Source organism: Lutjanus erythropterus, chromosome 15 (genome assembly GCF_056507025.1).
Source record: "Lutjanus erythropterus isolate fLutEry1 chromosome 15, fLutEry1.hap2, whole genome shotgun sequence".
NCBI classification, from domain to species: domain Eukaryota; kingdom Metazoa; phylum Chordata; class Actinopteri; order Lutjaniformes; family Lutjanidae; genus Lutjanus; species Lutjanus erythropterus.
Genome location: NC_139331.1, coordinates 3020395 through 3035638, shown reverse-complemented (window position 1 = coordinate 3035638; position 15244 = coordinate 3020395). Strand labels below are relative to the sequence as shown.

Genomic DNA, 15244 nt, shown 5'->3' with positions numbered 1-15244 from the left:
TAACAACAAGAGAAACAACATTAACCTCTGTGATGGGCGTCCATCTGGCCACTGCGTGAAGGACAATGCCTGGACAGCATCCAAACACACCGAGTTACACAAGCACAAATATCTCAGTGAAGCTAAACCGTCTGTTCAGATGATGGAAAACATGAAGCAATAAACAGTGTCCACATACAGCGCTGTGGAGGGAATACTTAGACTATTAAAGTAAACACTGTGAGAGGGCAGTATACACTCCCACACAGCTACAGTTATGAAGTGATCGTGAGCATGCTGAGAGCTGGATGGTGTCTCCGAGGAGACCTTCAAGTACTATATATATATATGTACAGTGTTATGTAAGGACAATCTCTATAGAATCTGCCATATAAGGCAAGAAACAAAAAGCAGGCTTATGAAACAGGAAGAACTTCTGGGAACTTATAAACATGAAAATCAATCAGTTTGATGTATGAAAGTGTGGATGTGCAAACTGTGTGGTGAGCTGCTTTATCACAGACACTACCGGTCAAAAGTTTTAGAACACCCCAATTTTTCCATTTTTTTATAGAATTGTGCAGTTCAATGTCTCATTGTACTCGGAAATGAAAACATCGATCAAATAAATCTCATCGTCCACCCCGCCCGTCTTGTTACCATGGGGAGCAGAGCATTCAGCCGCTCTGCTCCCCAGCTCTGGAACTCACTCCCATACATATACATATACATACATACATACATATATAAATATTCTATTTTATTTATTTTGCAATTTCTGGGTTTTTTTTGTCTTTGTAAAATGCTTTGTAACTAGTTTTTGAAAAGTGCTACATACACTACACTATGTTCTTCTTATTATTATTATTATTATTACAACAGACAATATTTGTGACATCATGATGCAGTAGATTAAAAGATATTTTGACTGGTAAAAATGTGTTTGGAAATAAGTTGACTCATCAATCTCAAATTTTGGATTGTTACTAGGGGTCTAAATCACATGTACGATATAATATTGATTCTTGGGCACCATCACAATATTAGCTGATATTACATGCTGTCACCATACAATTTCCATTTGATTCAATACAGGGGCCTGTGATTAATATGGGATGATGTCATACCCGTTTAATCCAATCAGTTACAGAAGAGGCTGCCACCCCTTTCTTCTCTGCTGACTCACCGCTGGTTAAAGTCCTAGCATTTCCCAATGGAAGACCAAATGTGTCTGCACGCACGTTTATTCATCCTGACATTGATGAAACAGAGCAGTTAATATTGCAGTAGAGAGAGCACCAAGTTAGCAGACTGCTGAGTGAGATGTCTGACTGGTATGGTATGTGCTTTTGTCTGTTGACCCATCCGTTTCTCCGAAATCTACAATATTTCCACACTGCTGATTTATTCCCAAGAAGGGAGTAAACATCCTCATGTCTTTTTCTTGGCTGCTCGCCACTAACTGCCTGGGGCCGGCCCTGTTGACGTGCCATGTGAATTTCAAAATAAAGATAATGGATCAATGTTTTCACTTTACATCTACGACATTGATTTGTTCATCATTAAACTCAATCAGATTGATCGCTACAGCTCTAATTGTTATTGCTGTTGAAGATGACTTCACACAGTTGGAGAATATCCATGTCTCTGTGTGGACCAACAGACATCCAGAACATCAGACAACTTCACAACAACTAACCAATCGATAAACTATGCAGAGCTCCATCAATAAATGTCTCTATCTGGTCGTGCCAAGTAGTAACAGGAGCTCCTCTGGACAGCTTGTTGGGTTTGGGCCAGTAGCCTCCTGTCAGACAGCTTTGGCCTTGTTGTGCTACTTCTGACAGCTGACTGTCACTGGCCTCTAGCTGGTTCACCGCACTGCAGCAGCCGAAGGCCAGTGACGGTTTTCTTTGGAAAAGAACTACTGTGTAGGAGAGCCGCCTTTCACAACAAAGTGCTTTCTCAACAGTCAAGTGCTGACCTGATGACTTGCTGGTCTTGTGCTGCATGGATTTTAAGTGTCTCCTGGAAATGAAGGTGGGTACAGAAACTTTGGGTGTGGGGGAAAACAGGAAGGATATTAAAGCAGGCCAACCCAACGTGTGAACAAAGCACACTTCTCCACAAATAACCTCTGGCCTCACTTCCTCTTGTAGCTATCACAACATAAATCTGCACCCCCCGACGTTGTAAAGCAGTGACTTGAACATGATTCTAAACGCACACACATGCTTGATACACAGCTGGGGCTCTGACTGCTCGACTTGGGAGGCGACACATGCTGCAGTTCTGGAGGTCAAAGGCACGAGGGGAGTGGGGGGGGGGGCAGTGAAACAGCATGGGGGAGCAGGGGAAAGGGGTGAGGAACAACAGGAATGACCAGGCTGCGTGCTGCTTAACAGGAAATAGTGAGAGGGGGGTGGGGTGGAGGGTAGGCCTGGGCCACTGAGGCCCCATGAGACAAACTGGCATCCAGAGCAAAACAGCTTTACCTCGACCTGCTTTCTGCGTCTGCTGGCCCACAGAGAACAATCAGCCCTGAGCATGGAAAGTGGAAAAGCAGACCACCTAACCAGGCGAGTGCAGTGTGAGATAACAACGCCTTACAAAGAACAAGAAGGGCTTATGTTTGTTAAAGCACAGCAGCAACACGGACATTGTGTTTTTTCAAGGCTCTCTTGCTGTTTGATCGAGTGTATAACAGGGCTTAGGCTGCAAAAATAAGCCGAAACCACAGTGTGCCGTGCAAACAGAGGGAGGCCAGTAATGCACGAAGCCAGTCTTACACTACAACAAGCTGGCTAAGACAATAAGCCCTTCGGCTGCACACCTACAACTATAAAATTTAGAGCTGAGTGTTACTTTTTACACGATTAATTGATTGATTTCGGCAACAAGGTATCAACTGAAGAAGCTCTGTTTTGGTCTCCACCAACTCTCTTTGGTTGCTAGAGGGTGACAAAATATTCTTGAATCAAGGTCCACTTAGTAGCCTTTTCTGAACTTTAAAGCTAGCTAGCTTAAAAGTTGTAAAAAGGGGTAAAGAATATTTTCTTTCATATTTCAATATTTGAACTTTCATACTCAAAGAATTTGGGTGATGATCCATTGTTAAAATAAAAAATAGTCTCAAGTCAAGGTACATTTACTAGATTTTGTTACCTTTTACTAGCTTCTAGAGTTTTAAAGCTAAAAAGCTTTAAACCACTTACTAGCGTAGAAGCTAGTAATTAGACCTTGAGTTAATCATTTTGTCTCCATGGAACTTAAGAGGATCAGGGCCACTTGCCTCACCCTTCCCTTCCAAGCATGTAGGAAAAAGTGAGAAATTGCAAAACTCGAAAGAAACATGAAAGCCATATCTAGACTCAGTGTTTGATTTGTCTGTTCTGTGGAAACATGGTGGTGCAGCATGGCGGCCTCCATGGGAGACGACCTGCTTCCTCTAAGATTCTTATTTTCAGGTGATCATACACTAATAATAACATACTTGTGAATATTATATTCAATTTTTGCGATATTCTTTCGATAGATCCCTTTAAATTTTACACACTGGACTTTTAACTTTAGCAGTAGTTGAAAATCAACTTTTAAGCTAGTAAATAAAATTCTCAAACTCCTACATCCTAAGAAAAGAATGAAATATGACGTTACATTTGTGTTGAGCTAAAACAACCCTGTCCTTACAAAATGCATTGACAAGAGGAGCAACTTTCTACTGACACCATGAGCAGCTGTGCTTGCAATTATTTTTCTTAATGGTGTCACCTCAAGCTGACCAGTTAATTATTTTGTTATAACGAGATAATGTCATTATCAACCCGTTATCATGCAAAAACAAGAGGTCGTTTCCTCTAATTATTTCTGTTCATTAGAGATCAGGAATGCCATGCCAGCATGCTTATGTGGCATCTTGACTTCAGCAACTTATTTTTTAGATGAAAATGACAGATAAATGAGTACTTTTACACATGGGGGAATGAGGACACTAGCCAGATTACATATCTTTCCCCCTAGCTTGTAGTGCTATTTATCCATCTATACTTTATTGGTGTGAGTTGCAGAGTTTTGGACGTATCGGCCGCACAGATGTCTGCCTTCTCTCAAATATGATGGGACTAAATGGTTAAAGTCCTGTGTGAGCACCAAAAGAATACATTTGAAAAATTCAAAACCACTGTATCTTTCCAAAAATCATGACCCAGTTACTCAAAATAATCCACAGACTTTGTTGTGAGCAGTTTCATGGAGGAACTACTTTCTCTCTGCAGCAGAATCTATCAGAACTATTTTTTTTCTACTAGAAAAAAAAAGATTTTTGGAAAGAGACACTGCTTTTGAATTTTAAATTTGTACTTTTTTGGTGCTTGGTGCACAGACCATTTAGTCCCACTGTACTGGAGAAAAGCAGACATCTCTACAGCTGATATCTCCAAAATGCTGCAACTCGCGCCAAAAAAATCTACATGAATAAATGGCACTACAGGCCAGGGGAAAAATATGTATTTTTGATTTTAGGGTGAACTGTCCCTTTAAGGTCGGGTGCTTCCTGTTGCTGGTACTTTCCAACAGTCACTGTCAATCAGTCCATTCTGTCATTTAGGTATAAGGACATGTTGAAATTTAATGTGGAACACCTATAGGTGGAAGAATTTGGAAAGGTATTTTTTGGTACAAAAACAGAACAAGAAAAGAGAAAGGAAAAGGGCTTTTTCTTGTCTTTAACTGCTTAAGTTTTGTTGTTATGATTTTGTTAATAATTATTAAGGCCTTGTTAACCTTGTTAGCAAGGTAAGAGGGTGATCATAGCTCAAAGTGTGTGGATTTTGTTTTTAATTGCTGCTTTTTTCTCTTAAGAATTTACGTTTGACAGATAAATGCAGTCTTGTTGTTGAGGAATGTGTATACTTTTTCAAATCTGCTAAGTTAGAGAAAGAAGAAAGGAAAAGGGTAGTCTCATGTTCAGTGTTGCCTGCTGAGGGCTGCTGGGATATGTGTGAGTGTAGCATATGTATGTGATGATGATGGTAACTCGAGGCGGACATGTGAGCCAGCGCTGACTAAAGGAATGACTGATGGCATGTGAGAGCTGTAAGGAATGTAGTGAGTAGAGGAAAAAAACCAAAAAACTGCCAGGCCGGACTGAGCAGAGAGTCTCAGGTTATAAATCCCATGGGGGCTGTTACGGTAAGCACTGCAGACCAGGACCTGGTCTTTATTAAGGGAGGGGGGCCAGTCTGTGGTCTTACCCCAGGATGTGTTCACAGATAAGCCTGCAGTAGTCACTATGGGAGCTGGTGATGAGGAGGAGGACCTTCCCAGCGTTCTTCATGCTGCGTAGCCAGGTCTTGACCGAGTCGGAGCAGGGCTGCAGGTACCGGCCCGGGTCCCTCTTCACACTGGGGAAGTACGTCCCTGCATCGTCTGTACAGAGACACAAACAGTCAGGTTTTCAACTTAACATATTAACTATGATAAATCATGAAATGGTGTGAGAGATCAAGGAAACATATTAAGTTGAAATACTCCAACTTGACATGAACACTACAGCCATGGTGACCCCCCTTCCATTCCAAAAAACTGTTCTGTATGTCCATTTCACATTAATTACAGTTCAAACTGATTATGAATTTTTGCAGAATGATCAAGTGTCTGTATATGACTCGCAAAAAATCATTAATAATCTTGTAGAAGGTGTAGATGTTTTTAACTGTTAAATGGAGCAAAATGTTAATGGAGTTTGGCAGCCAGTGAGACAGTCATCATCCAGATTGTGTTATTTCTGAGCAGTGGGCTTTTGTTTTCAGGATAACAGACTGAACTTCACACTGACAGACAGCTGACAGTTATAAACAAATGATCAGCTTACAGTGGAGGACTCGTTGTCGCTTATTATTGTCAATTTACAAGATTTCACGCATCCTGCGCTCCTGCAGAGCTCCTGCAGGGCTCCTGCAGAGCTCCTGCAGAGCTCCTGCAGCCTGCCTGTCTCTGCCTCTGGGAGGAGGGGGCAGAGGAAACAACATGCTTCAACGATACATCATGTATTAGACAGGATTACAACCTATTCAACATTCCATATATAGCTCCAACTTGCTATTTGGACTGCTGCACTCATTTCTGCACATTCAGTAGCTACATACTGCTCTTTTAAAGACACAATACAGATGAGACTACAAAGGTCTCTAACGTACAAAAAATAAGTTGCTTTGTAAAGTATAAAATTACATTTAAAACAATGATTTGTTTGTCAAATATGGCACATAAAAGTCTTTGCACCAGTGATTCAGGAAGTCAGTATGTGAGAGAAAAATGGTCTGCATTGCATTTATCTCAAGATACATCAAAACACAAAAATAAACAGTGATACATGGTTGAAAATGCACATCAAACATTCTGATATTGAAATGGACATCTTGGAGTCTCTGGACACGGTGAAATATAAACCAGTAACAATGGATTAGCATCTTCAAAGAACCAGCCTCACAAAAGTTAACAAGAACAAGCAATGGCTTTTTTTTTGCAGACAGTCATCAAAGAACACATGCTTCCATTTCTCTCAACAACAAACTAAACATTTACAGATTGAGCCAAGGGTGAACGATGGCTAAATTAGGCTTTTTACAGGAGCTGCTGAGTTTGTGCCAAACAGGCCCCGAGTGGATGGATCCTGCTTCCAGATCACTACATTGGAGGTCTGCATGGTCAACATTCTCACACTATTTTAAAGCTAGGAACCAGTGAATGGCTGATGGTTTCTTTATGTTCTGCTTAATCCTCTGCATTTGTATTCACTGAGGCGCTCAGGTTCATGCATCCCACTTCTGAGGCACCGTCAGTGGGCTTTCCTCACTTTGAAGCCCCCCGGCCGCCCTCCAGTACATCCTGTCGGCCTACTGTACAGAGCTAAATATGGCAGCAGCGCTATGATCTGTGTTACACAATCTCAGTACATCACAGAATATAACTGTCGGCCTAATGTTCTCAGCAAAGGCCCATGAATACAAAATACCCACAAAAAAAACAGAATCTATATGGAGTAGAAGCCTTTGATGCTGATTGCTTATGTGTTTATACTGGGTTATGAAATAGAGCATTCTTTTTAATGAGAGGAAATGTGATAAAATTGTATCTTGAGGGTTTGTAACTGCAGAAAATAATACTTTTTTAGAGAAGAGGCACTAATTGCAATTACTTTTAAATGGCATGATCTAATGATCTGAAGCACAAAGCCAAGTTTAATTGAAAATTAAAACATGTGAAACCTTAATAAAAGAGAAAAATTAGGTGACCTACATGTGGTATTTGCGCTGGAGCTAAAGAAGGTAACCTATAAGTGAGAAGTGGTGTTGCTTCTTTCAGAAGCAGGAGAAAAGAGGTCTTAGGAAAACAGGGCAGGGTGTGGATGAGTGGTGTGTTTTCATGAGCTTAGGTGTTTACCCTGGCAGAGAGCGCCGGCCTCTCAGGAGCATCACTGGGCCCTCAGAGCGACACAGACACGGTCTCTGTTTACACTGGGGCCCAGAGTGTTCAAATTCGTTTTTTCGCTTGACACATGACACAGTTATGATGTTTTCTTATCAGTGTGAATGGGAAAAACCTCCATGGAGCTGCATTTTAGTGGCAAAACAAGAATCCAAAACTGAAATTTTGCTTAGCTGCAGTGAAAAGTTTAAATCCCAAAGAACATGCTACAGTGTCATTACTGTGGTCTGAGACTTCTAACAGTCGAGCAAAAAAAAAGGTTTGTTGAAGGTGGCACAAGAGGAAAGGTCATTGGGTCACTAAAATCAAATGCATTTATCTTCTTAGGTGCATGACAGATATCTGTTCCATTCCAGATCTGTGATCTTTAGTGAGCTTTCCTGTACCACCGTTCTGAAATTGAGACTTGGTTGGAAAACTGAGGTAAAACCTTTTCACACATGAGAAGCTAAAAACCGGCAGAGGTGGTGGTTCAACCGATTTGCGGCTGTTCTGAGTGTTGCCACAACACTCAGAAACAATCGTGGATATTGTTCTCCCTGGTACTCTGTCAGTGGCATGGGAAAACCTCTTCGCTCGGAAAAAGTCAAAAAGTAGTAGAAGCGGTTGAGGTTCAACCATTTGGTTCAAACACTTCTTGCCGTAGAAAAGACTGGACAACCAGAGGTCAGTGGGGCTGCTGTGCTATGAATGAAACCCTGACTGAGAGTCAAGTCACCTGCAAGGATTTAGCACCAAGTTCTCCACAAACGTGGTGCAAGATAGACCGACTGGCCACACCCCAGGCCTGTCCTCAATGCCCCTACTCACCAAGCCAACCCAAAACAATAAGGAAATCTTCATGGCAGCATATATCACAGAATGTCCTCTGGAGATCATGAATATTCAGACCACATTTCATGGCAACTAGTAGAGACTCTTGACACCTATTAACAGGGCAAGACATGAGAGCCAGTGGTACCTGATCTAATATAGTAATACATTTGTAGATGCAGAGACAAACTGTGTTTACTGACAACGGTTTTCCAAAGTTTTCCTGAGCCCATGTAGTATCCTTTATACAATAATGTGGGTTTTTAATGCAGTGCTGCCTGAGGGGGTCAAAGGTCACAGACATTCAATGTTCATGCAGATCTTTCTCTGGATTCTCTAAATCTTTTCATGATATTATGGATTGTAGATGGTGAAATCTCTAAATTCTCACAGTTTTGTGTAGATCAAGGTTGTTCTTAAACTGTTGGCCTATTTGCCCACGCAGTTTTTCACAGTGGTGAACCTCACCAATCATGATACTGTCACATAACAGGTGTTTCTTTAGCACTCCACAGCTGTCCCAGTATGTTGTTGCCCCAACTTTTTTGAAACGTGTTGCAGGCATCAAATTCAGATTGAGATTTTGTCACAAAGACAATAAAGTTAATCACAAATGTCTGTCTTTTTACTATATGTAGCTAAACACAGATTGAAAATGACTCACAAATCATTGCATTCTCTTTGTATTTACATTTTAAACACCTTTTTGGAAGTGGGGTTGTACATTTAATTTCATTCACCACAATCATCACCACAGCAGCCAGGCAGAGGACGGCTCAGCAATGAAGGGTGAAAGGGAAGGCTGAATTTCTTTTCGGCAGAAGCTTCAATTTAGTCAGAATGTGAAGGAAAAGGCTTTGAATTCAGCCAAGAACTTCTGTCAGCGTTCCTTTTTGCAATCCTTTGTGTGTTTCTTAACTCAACTGTAAAGTCAGGGTTTCCAAAAGATGTTCAAAATGGAGGTCATCCTTAGAAACTGTTGGGAAAAAGGCAGGCACTTTCAAAAAAAAACAAAACAAAAAAAAACTTGGCAGGTGATTGGATGAACCATCTGTCTATCATGTCTAACACTGGCTAACTTCAACCAATCAAATAAATGAACCAAATAGCGTAGTAGGAAAGTTATCTTGCAAAGCAGCTGGATTCACAAGATCACAAGATCAAGCAAGAATCCTTCAGTCCTGTGTAACAAACTGTCTGACGTGTCAGGTTACTACCAGCAGAGCCAGTTGGCAAGTTGAACTCATGCCGAAGCCAGTTGGGAGAAGAGCGAAAAACATCTTTTCCATCCATAAAAGCCTTCAGTGTCTTTCTTTGCTCTTCTTTCAATGAAGAAATACTCCAGTTCTGATATGACTGATGCTATCACAGTATCTGTGCTAACTTCTTCAGAAGCCACCATTGTTATCACAACTAAAACCACTGCCGTAGCTGCCAGTAGTCCCTCCTAGGACGCTGATTTGCAAAAGATGAATTCTTGTGTGATCTCATCCAGGTGCTTTGCAAGGTAAACCATTTGAAGCATGTCAATCAAGCAAACATGCTTGAAAACAGATTTCTCCTAAATGCTTAAAACTTCTTAAAAAACAATGTTTCTTCAAGTTTAACACTGACCACTGAGCCCAACTTAATGTGGGAAAACTTTGGAGACTTTGGGTTGTTGGATTACCTACACTTTGTATTGATTCTCCATTAGTGGGATTGTATCTTAAGGCACCTCTGCTTGATGCTTTCAGTCCTTGTGATAGCTTCTGAATGAATCTGAACTAAGGCTGATTGTATCTTGTTACTCAGGTCTTGAGTGTGAGGTAAATGTGGATGATGGCTTGAGACAGCTCATGAAAGTCCTGGAGTGAGAGTTAGAAAAGTTTGGACATGCTGCCCTCCTGTGGTGGAACCAAGGACTAGCTTGAGGAGGAGGGGGGGGGGGCTCTTTTAGGTTCTAAAAAAGCAGTAGAAGGTTCTAACCAGAAGATGACGACAAACACAAACAAGCAAAAGCTCAGATACCAATCAGGAGCCCAAGACTCACACTTTTGAAAATGTCCCAGATGTAAACAACTGGTTCTGATTTTCAATATCTTTCTTCAGGAGTTTTAATTGTATCCACAGACCATTACAACTTCAGTTAAACAGAAAAGGGAGTTTGGAACATTAACGCTTGACCCTCAGTTTGTGCGGCTGTTCTTCCTCTGGGACCCTGCAGTAAAGCACCCGTCTTGCCTCATTACCCACAGGCAGGGAGGTCAGCTGAGGGAGGTTAAAAGAGCTCCCCTGCCAGCAAAATCCCATGTCGCACTTCAGTGTGTGAGAGGATAAACAACAAACTGACCTCGGCTACTGTTCTTTTTGTTGTATTTGATGCTGGAGAGATCAGAAGCTGTTCCACAGGGATCTGAAATTTACCACCCAAGTGTACTGAAACAAGGGCCAGGGAGATGGTCTGCTCATGCTGTAATGTATCAGAGCAGGACGTGGATTTTGACATTGGCAGAATGTGGAATCATACCCTCCAAATTGCAAGGCTGTGACATTCAATCCACATGTAGCATCCATTGTTCAATTTAATAAGCCCTCATCAGTTTTGCTTCTTAGATACTGGCAAAATATCTTCATCAGTAAATTCCACCTCTGTCCACTTAGCAGTTGTAGATTACTTATCCTAAAATGGTCTTAGTGGTAATTAATGAATAATTCTGTAAATTAAGACTTAAAGAAAAGTGGGCATTTGTTTTTATCTTGGATCAGTGACCACAGCAACCACTTGCAAACCTGAAGAGACAAGGGATGGAGATTTTTTGGCCTGCCTTTAAACTGGAGCAGCAAGTACCAAGGATACTGTACACTCTAGACAATTGGTTCCCAACCTCGGGTTTGGGTCCTCCTTAGAAAGGCAGCAAAAATCACAGGGCCTCCCCATGGTTTTGTCTGCTCTGAGGTTGTCAAAATGAGATTTGCACAACTAAAATCACAATTTACACATAAGCCTGTATACAAAATTTTTACTACAAAACATCTGTCCACACTCAAAAAATTATTCTTCTTAGCAGACCACAGCACTGTGAACTCTCACATTCTGTGATAATCAATCATTATTATGCTTTTGGTAAGGATTGAGCATGTATAACAGAAAAATGTTAAGCTTATACTAGAACCCTTACAGAAAAAAAAACATGAATTTCCCATGTTTTCCACGTGTGGCCACGTGATTACATGTAGGAAACATGTTAACACATGTGGTATGTATTTCACATGGGAATATACATATTACACCATGAAGACGTTCCAAAGCCACGTTTCCCATGTGCTATATATCATGTTTTACATGTGAAAAACACGTTCCATATATTTCACATGTGATTTTCATGTTTTTTTCTGTAATGGAAAACATACATTTACCAAAGTTAATGCTTATAAGAATGGAAACAATTATTACTGATGTTAATGTTTGATAGTAAAGCATTTATTCTTTTGGTGTGGGTGCAGGCAGGTTGGGGGCACTCCAAGGAAAAAATTGTTCTAGACCACAAGGCTAACAGGAAACCCTGAAGGATGTTTCTAATTGTGTACGCCTGATGGACAGTTCTCTCAGCCTGTCACAGTCTGCAGTGTTGATTACTAACTAAACAAAGCAATCTCACATAATTTATATTTCTTTATTACATGGTTTTGTTAAATACTTGATTCTGATTGGTGAAATACAACATTCTGAGGTCTGTTATTTCCGCATAGCAGGCAGTTACTATGTATAACAGACCACTGTTATGAAGAACTGACCGTTGCTATGGCCACAGTTCTGATCGACTCTGGAGGAACAATAAAATCATTGTTAAGTCACTAAAATCAGTTTAAAATTAATATTTTGTGTCTCATAAATGTGTGCCATTTTTTTGTTAAGTAACCAACCATTACTAGTAGCGAACTTCTATCAATTACACCTCTCATATAGAATAAAACAATGATAGTCATTTTGTCAACACTTAACCACACACACTTAGTGGCCATTTCATTAGGTACACACACACTGTTTAATGCAATCCAATGCAAATGCTCTGCCATAAAGCTTTTTATGCCTACAGTGTAATGTTCGATTTTTTCGACACTAACTGAACACAACACATGGCCTGCAGACTTAACTTCGCTATGATAAACAGCAGGGCTACAGCTATGCACTGGTACACCCCCACAGACTGGGAGAGCCTCTCCTAGTAGAGCTGCTAACCCAGCTGAAACACCACACAGGCATTTTTTTTTTCAAAAAGACATGGTGAGTGTCAAATCTCCACCAGTCTTAGCTGCTCCTGGTCTGCACCACAGTTTCACAAGTCACTATCCATACACTGACCTGTGGTCAGTTGGACTGGGTATCAGTACTCAATACCTTTAAGGTATCAACTGAAATAACACAGTACCAAATAGTTTAGAAACTTCTCCAGTCAAATGATATCTGCATGTGATCCTTTTTTTGCCCAAACCTAGAAAAAAAAGACTAAATTTGCATAATTTTGCTCACAGCCAATCACTGCAAACATTCTTTGTTTTTATGCAACATGTGATTGGCCCACTACCGCAGCATCCACCACCCGTATACTCTGTGGTGTGGTGAAGTCTAGCATGGTGTATTTAATGGAGTCAGCAGTTCAGTGTCCCAAGATGCCACCAAAAAGTGTGGCTATACTGTGGTATGATGCAATAAAAAATAAATGCATAAAATGCAGAAGGATTTTTTCAGGAATACTTCCATTAAAAGGACGGTTCAGCCCAAACTCAAAAATACAGATTTTCTGCCTGGCCTGCAGTGCTGTTTATCCATCTGGATAGTTTTGGTGTGAGTTGCAGAGTTTTGGAGATATCAGCTGTAGAGAGGTCTGCCTTCTATCCAATATAATTGGACTTGGCTTGTGGTGCTCAAAGCGTCATAAAAATAGGTTTGAATAATCCAAAACCAGTGTCTCTTGCAAAAATCATGATCTGGTTATCCAAGATAATCCACAGACCTTGTTATGAGCAGTTTCTTTCTACTATCTTAAGGGCTTTTCACACTGCATTTAGCCCCAGATTAAGAGAACAGTTAGTCCCAGGCTACAGGAGCTGTTAGCCTCGGGATAAAAGAGTTTTCACATTGGCACAATCCTGGAACATTCCAAAGTGGGCTAACCCTGATCTTAGACTAGGGCTAGTTGGCCCTGCTCTGGAGCAGCTGCCAGTGTGAAACAGGGATAAAAGATAAGAAGAAAATAATGAGCCAGGTTAACAGAAAACACCTGTGTGGGTGTAACCCTGGTTAACAATGTGTGTGTGAAAAGAGGCTAAGTTATCGCAGTGTGTGGTGTGTGGTGATGTGGTTTAAAACATCTTATGCTTAATTTGGTGTTGGAGAAGGTTCGCTATGTTACAAGAGGTTGTGCTCAGAAATAAAAACTTTTGAATTTTCTGTATATTTTTCTTATACGCATTTTTTTCTCTTTATTTTGTCATGCCCATTATTTCTATCACACTGAATGTATTTAGGGTTCTAACCCCGAAGGGGTAGAACCCTTCTAAGATTGTACCGGTTTATTATTATTATTATTATTATTATTATTATTATTTTTTGTTGTCTGCCGCTTGAGCTAAAATTCCCGTGAGCTGGAATGAGCCAGAAACCTGAAAATTGGCCCAATGATTGGAAATGATGTGCATCAACTTTTATTAAAATATGAGCCCAGTCGGCCACATGGTGGCGCTGTAATTAAGGCTTAAAAATGACTTTTTGGGGAGGCCACGCCCCTCACACCATAAGTCTGATTGACTTGAAATTTGACACACAGGTCCAGCTCAATGTCCTCTAAAAAAAAGCCTCTAGGACCATGAAGGTCCGTCATACTAGATTTTTTGCTAATTTGCATAATTTGAAAAACAGTAAAATGACATAAACTTTTACAATTTTGACTCCATCAACACCAAATTTGGTACAGAGCTTTGGGGGATGACCAGACACATTTCTATTACAAATGAGGCAGATTGACCAAAAAACACGGCCGCCACGGACCAATGAATCTTCGCTGTGGGCGGAGCTTAGAATTGATTGGCCATAACTCCCACACCCTTTGACCTATCATCACCAAACTCGGTGGATAGGTCCACAATGAGACTTGGCAGCTGCCTACCAAAGCATTTTGAGCTCAGCCTATAGGGGGCGCTATAAAGCCACACATCTGTATCTCAAAGACCGTTGGATGGAATTTCACCAAATTTGGTATGCATGCTCTAGGGGTGGCTATTAACTAATATCTTGAGTGCTATGTTGATAGGTGCAAGTGGGCGTGGCCTATACGTCATTAACCGTCCGGAAGGACCTAGGGACATGAAACTTGGTACATGGACTATAAATGACATCCAAATATTGCTCAAAAAAATTGGTCCCAATCGGCCTCATGGGGGCGCTATAACATAGAGTTTAAGTTTGAAAGGCTCTGCCCGCCGCACCGCAAGTGCTATTGACTTGAAATTTTACACACATGTCCTCCTGATTATCCTCTACAAAAAAGCCTCTTGCACCATGAATGCCGCCCTTACAGAATTTTTGCTAATTTCAATAATGTTAAAAACAGTAAAATGAATAAACTTTTACAGTTTTGACTCCATCAACACCAAATTTGGTACACGGCTTTGGGGGATGACGAGACGCATTTCTATTATAAATGAGCCAGATTGGTCAAAAAACGCGGCCGCCACGGACCGATGAATCTTTGCTGTGGGCGGAGCTTAGAATCGATCGGCCATAACTCCAACACCCTTTGACCTATCGTCACCAATCTTGGTGGGTAGGTCCACAATGAGACTTGGAAGCATACCCTAAAAAAGATTTTGAGCTCAGCCTATAGGGGGCGCCACCACCATTCCCAGATATTCCCGTTTTTTCCCAAACCGTTTTTCCCATTGAAAATGAATGAGGGGATCTTCAAAAATCACAACATTTCAC

The 15244-nt window shown here is 40.9% G+C and overlaps 1 protein-coding gene across 1 annotated transcript in view; it reads right to left on the bottom strand.

Moving 5' to 3' along the window:
- nt5dc1 (5'-nucleotidase domain containing 1) overlaps window positions 1–15244 on the bottom strand; it is a 105051-nt gene that overhangs the window by 41666 nt on the left and 48141 nt on the right. Inside the window, exon 7 of the mRNA XM_084737124.1 lies at window positions 5232–5406. Coding sequence (XP_084593250.1) covers window positions 5232–5406 — 175 coding nt within the window. The remainder of the gene's footprint in view (window positions 1–5231; window positions 5407–15244) is intronic.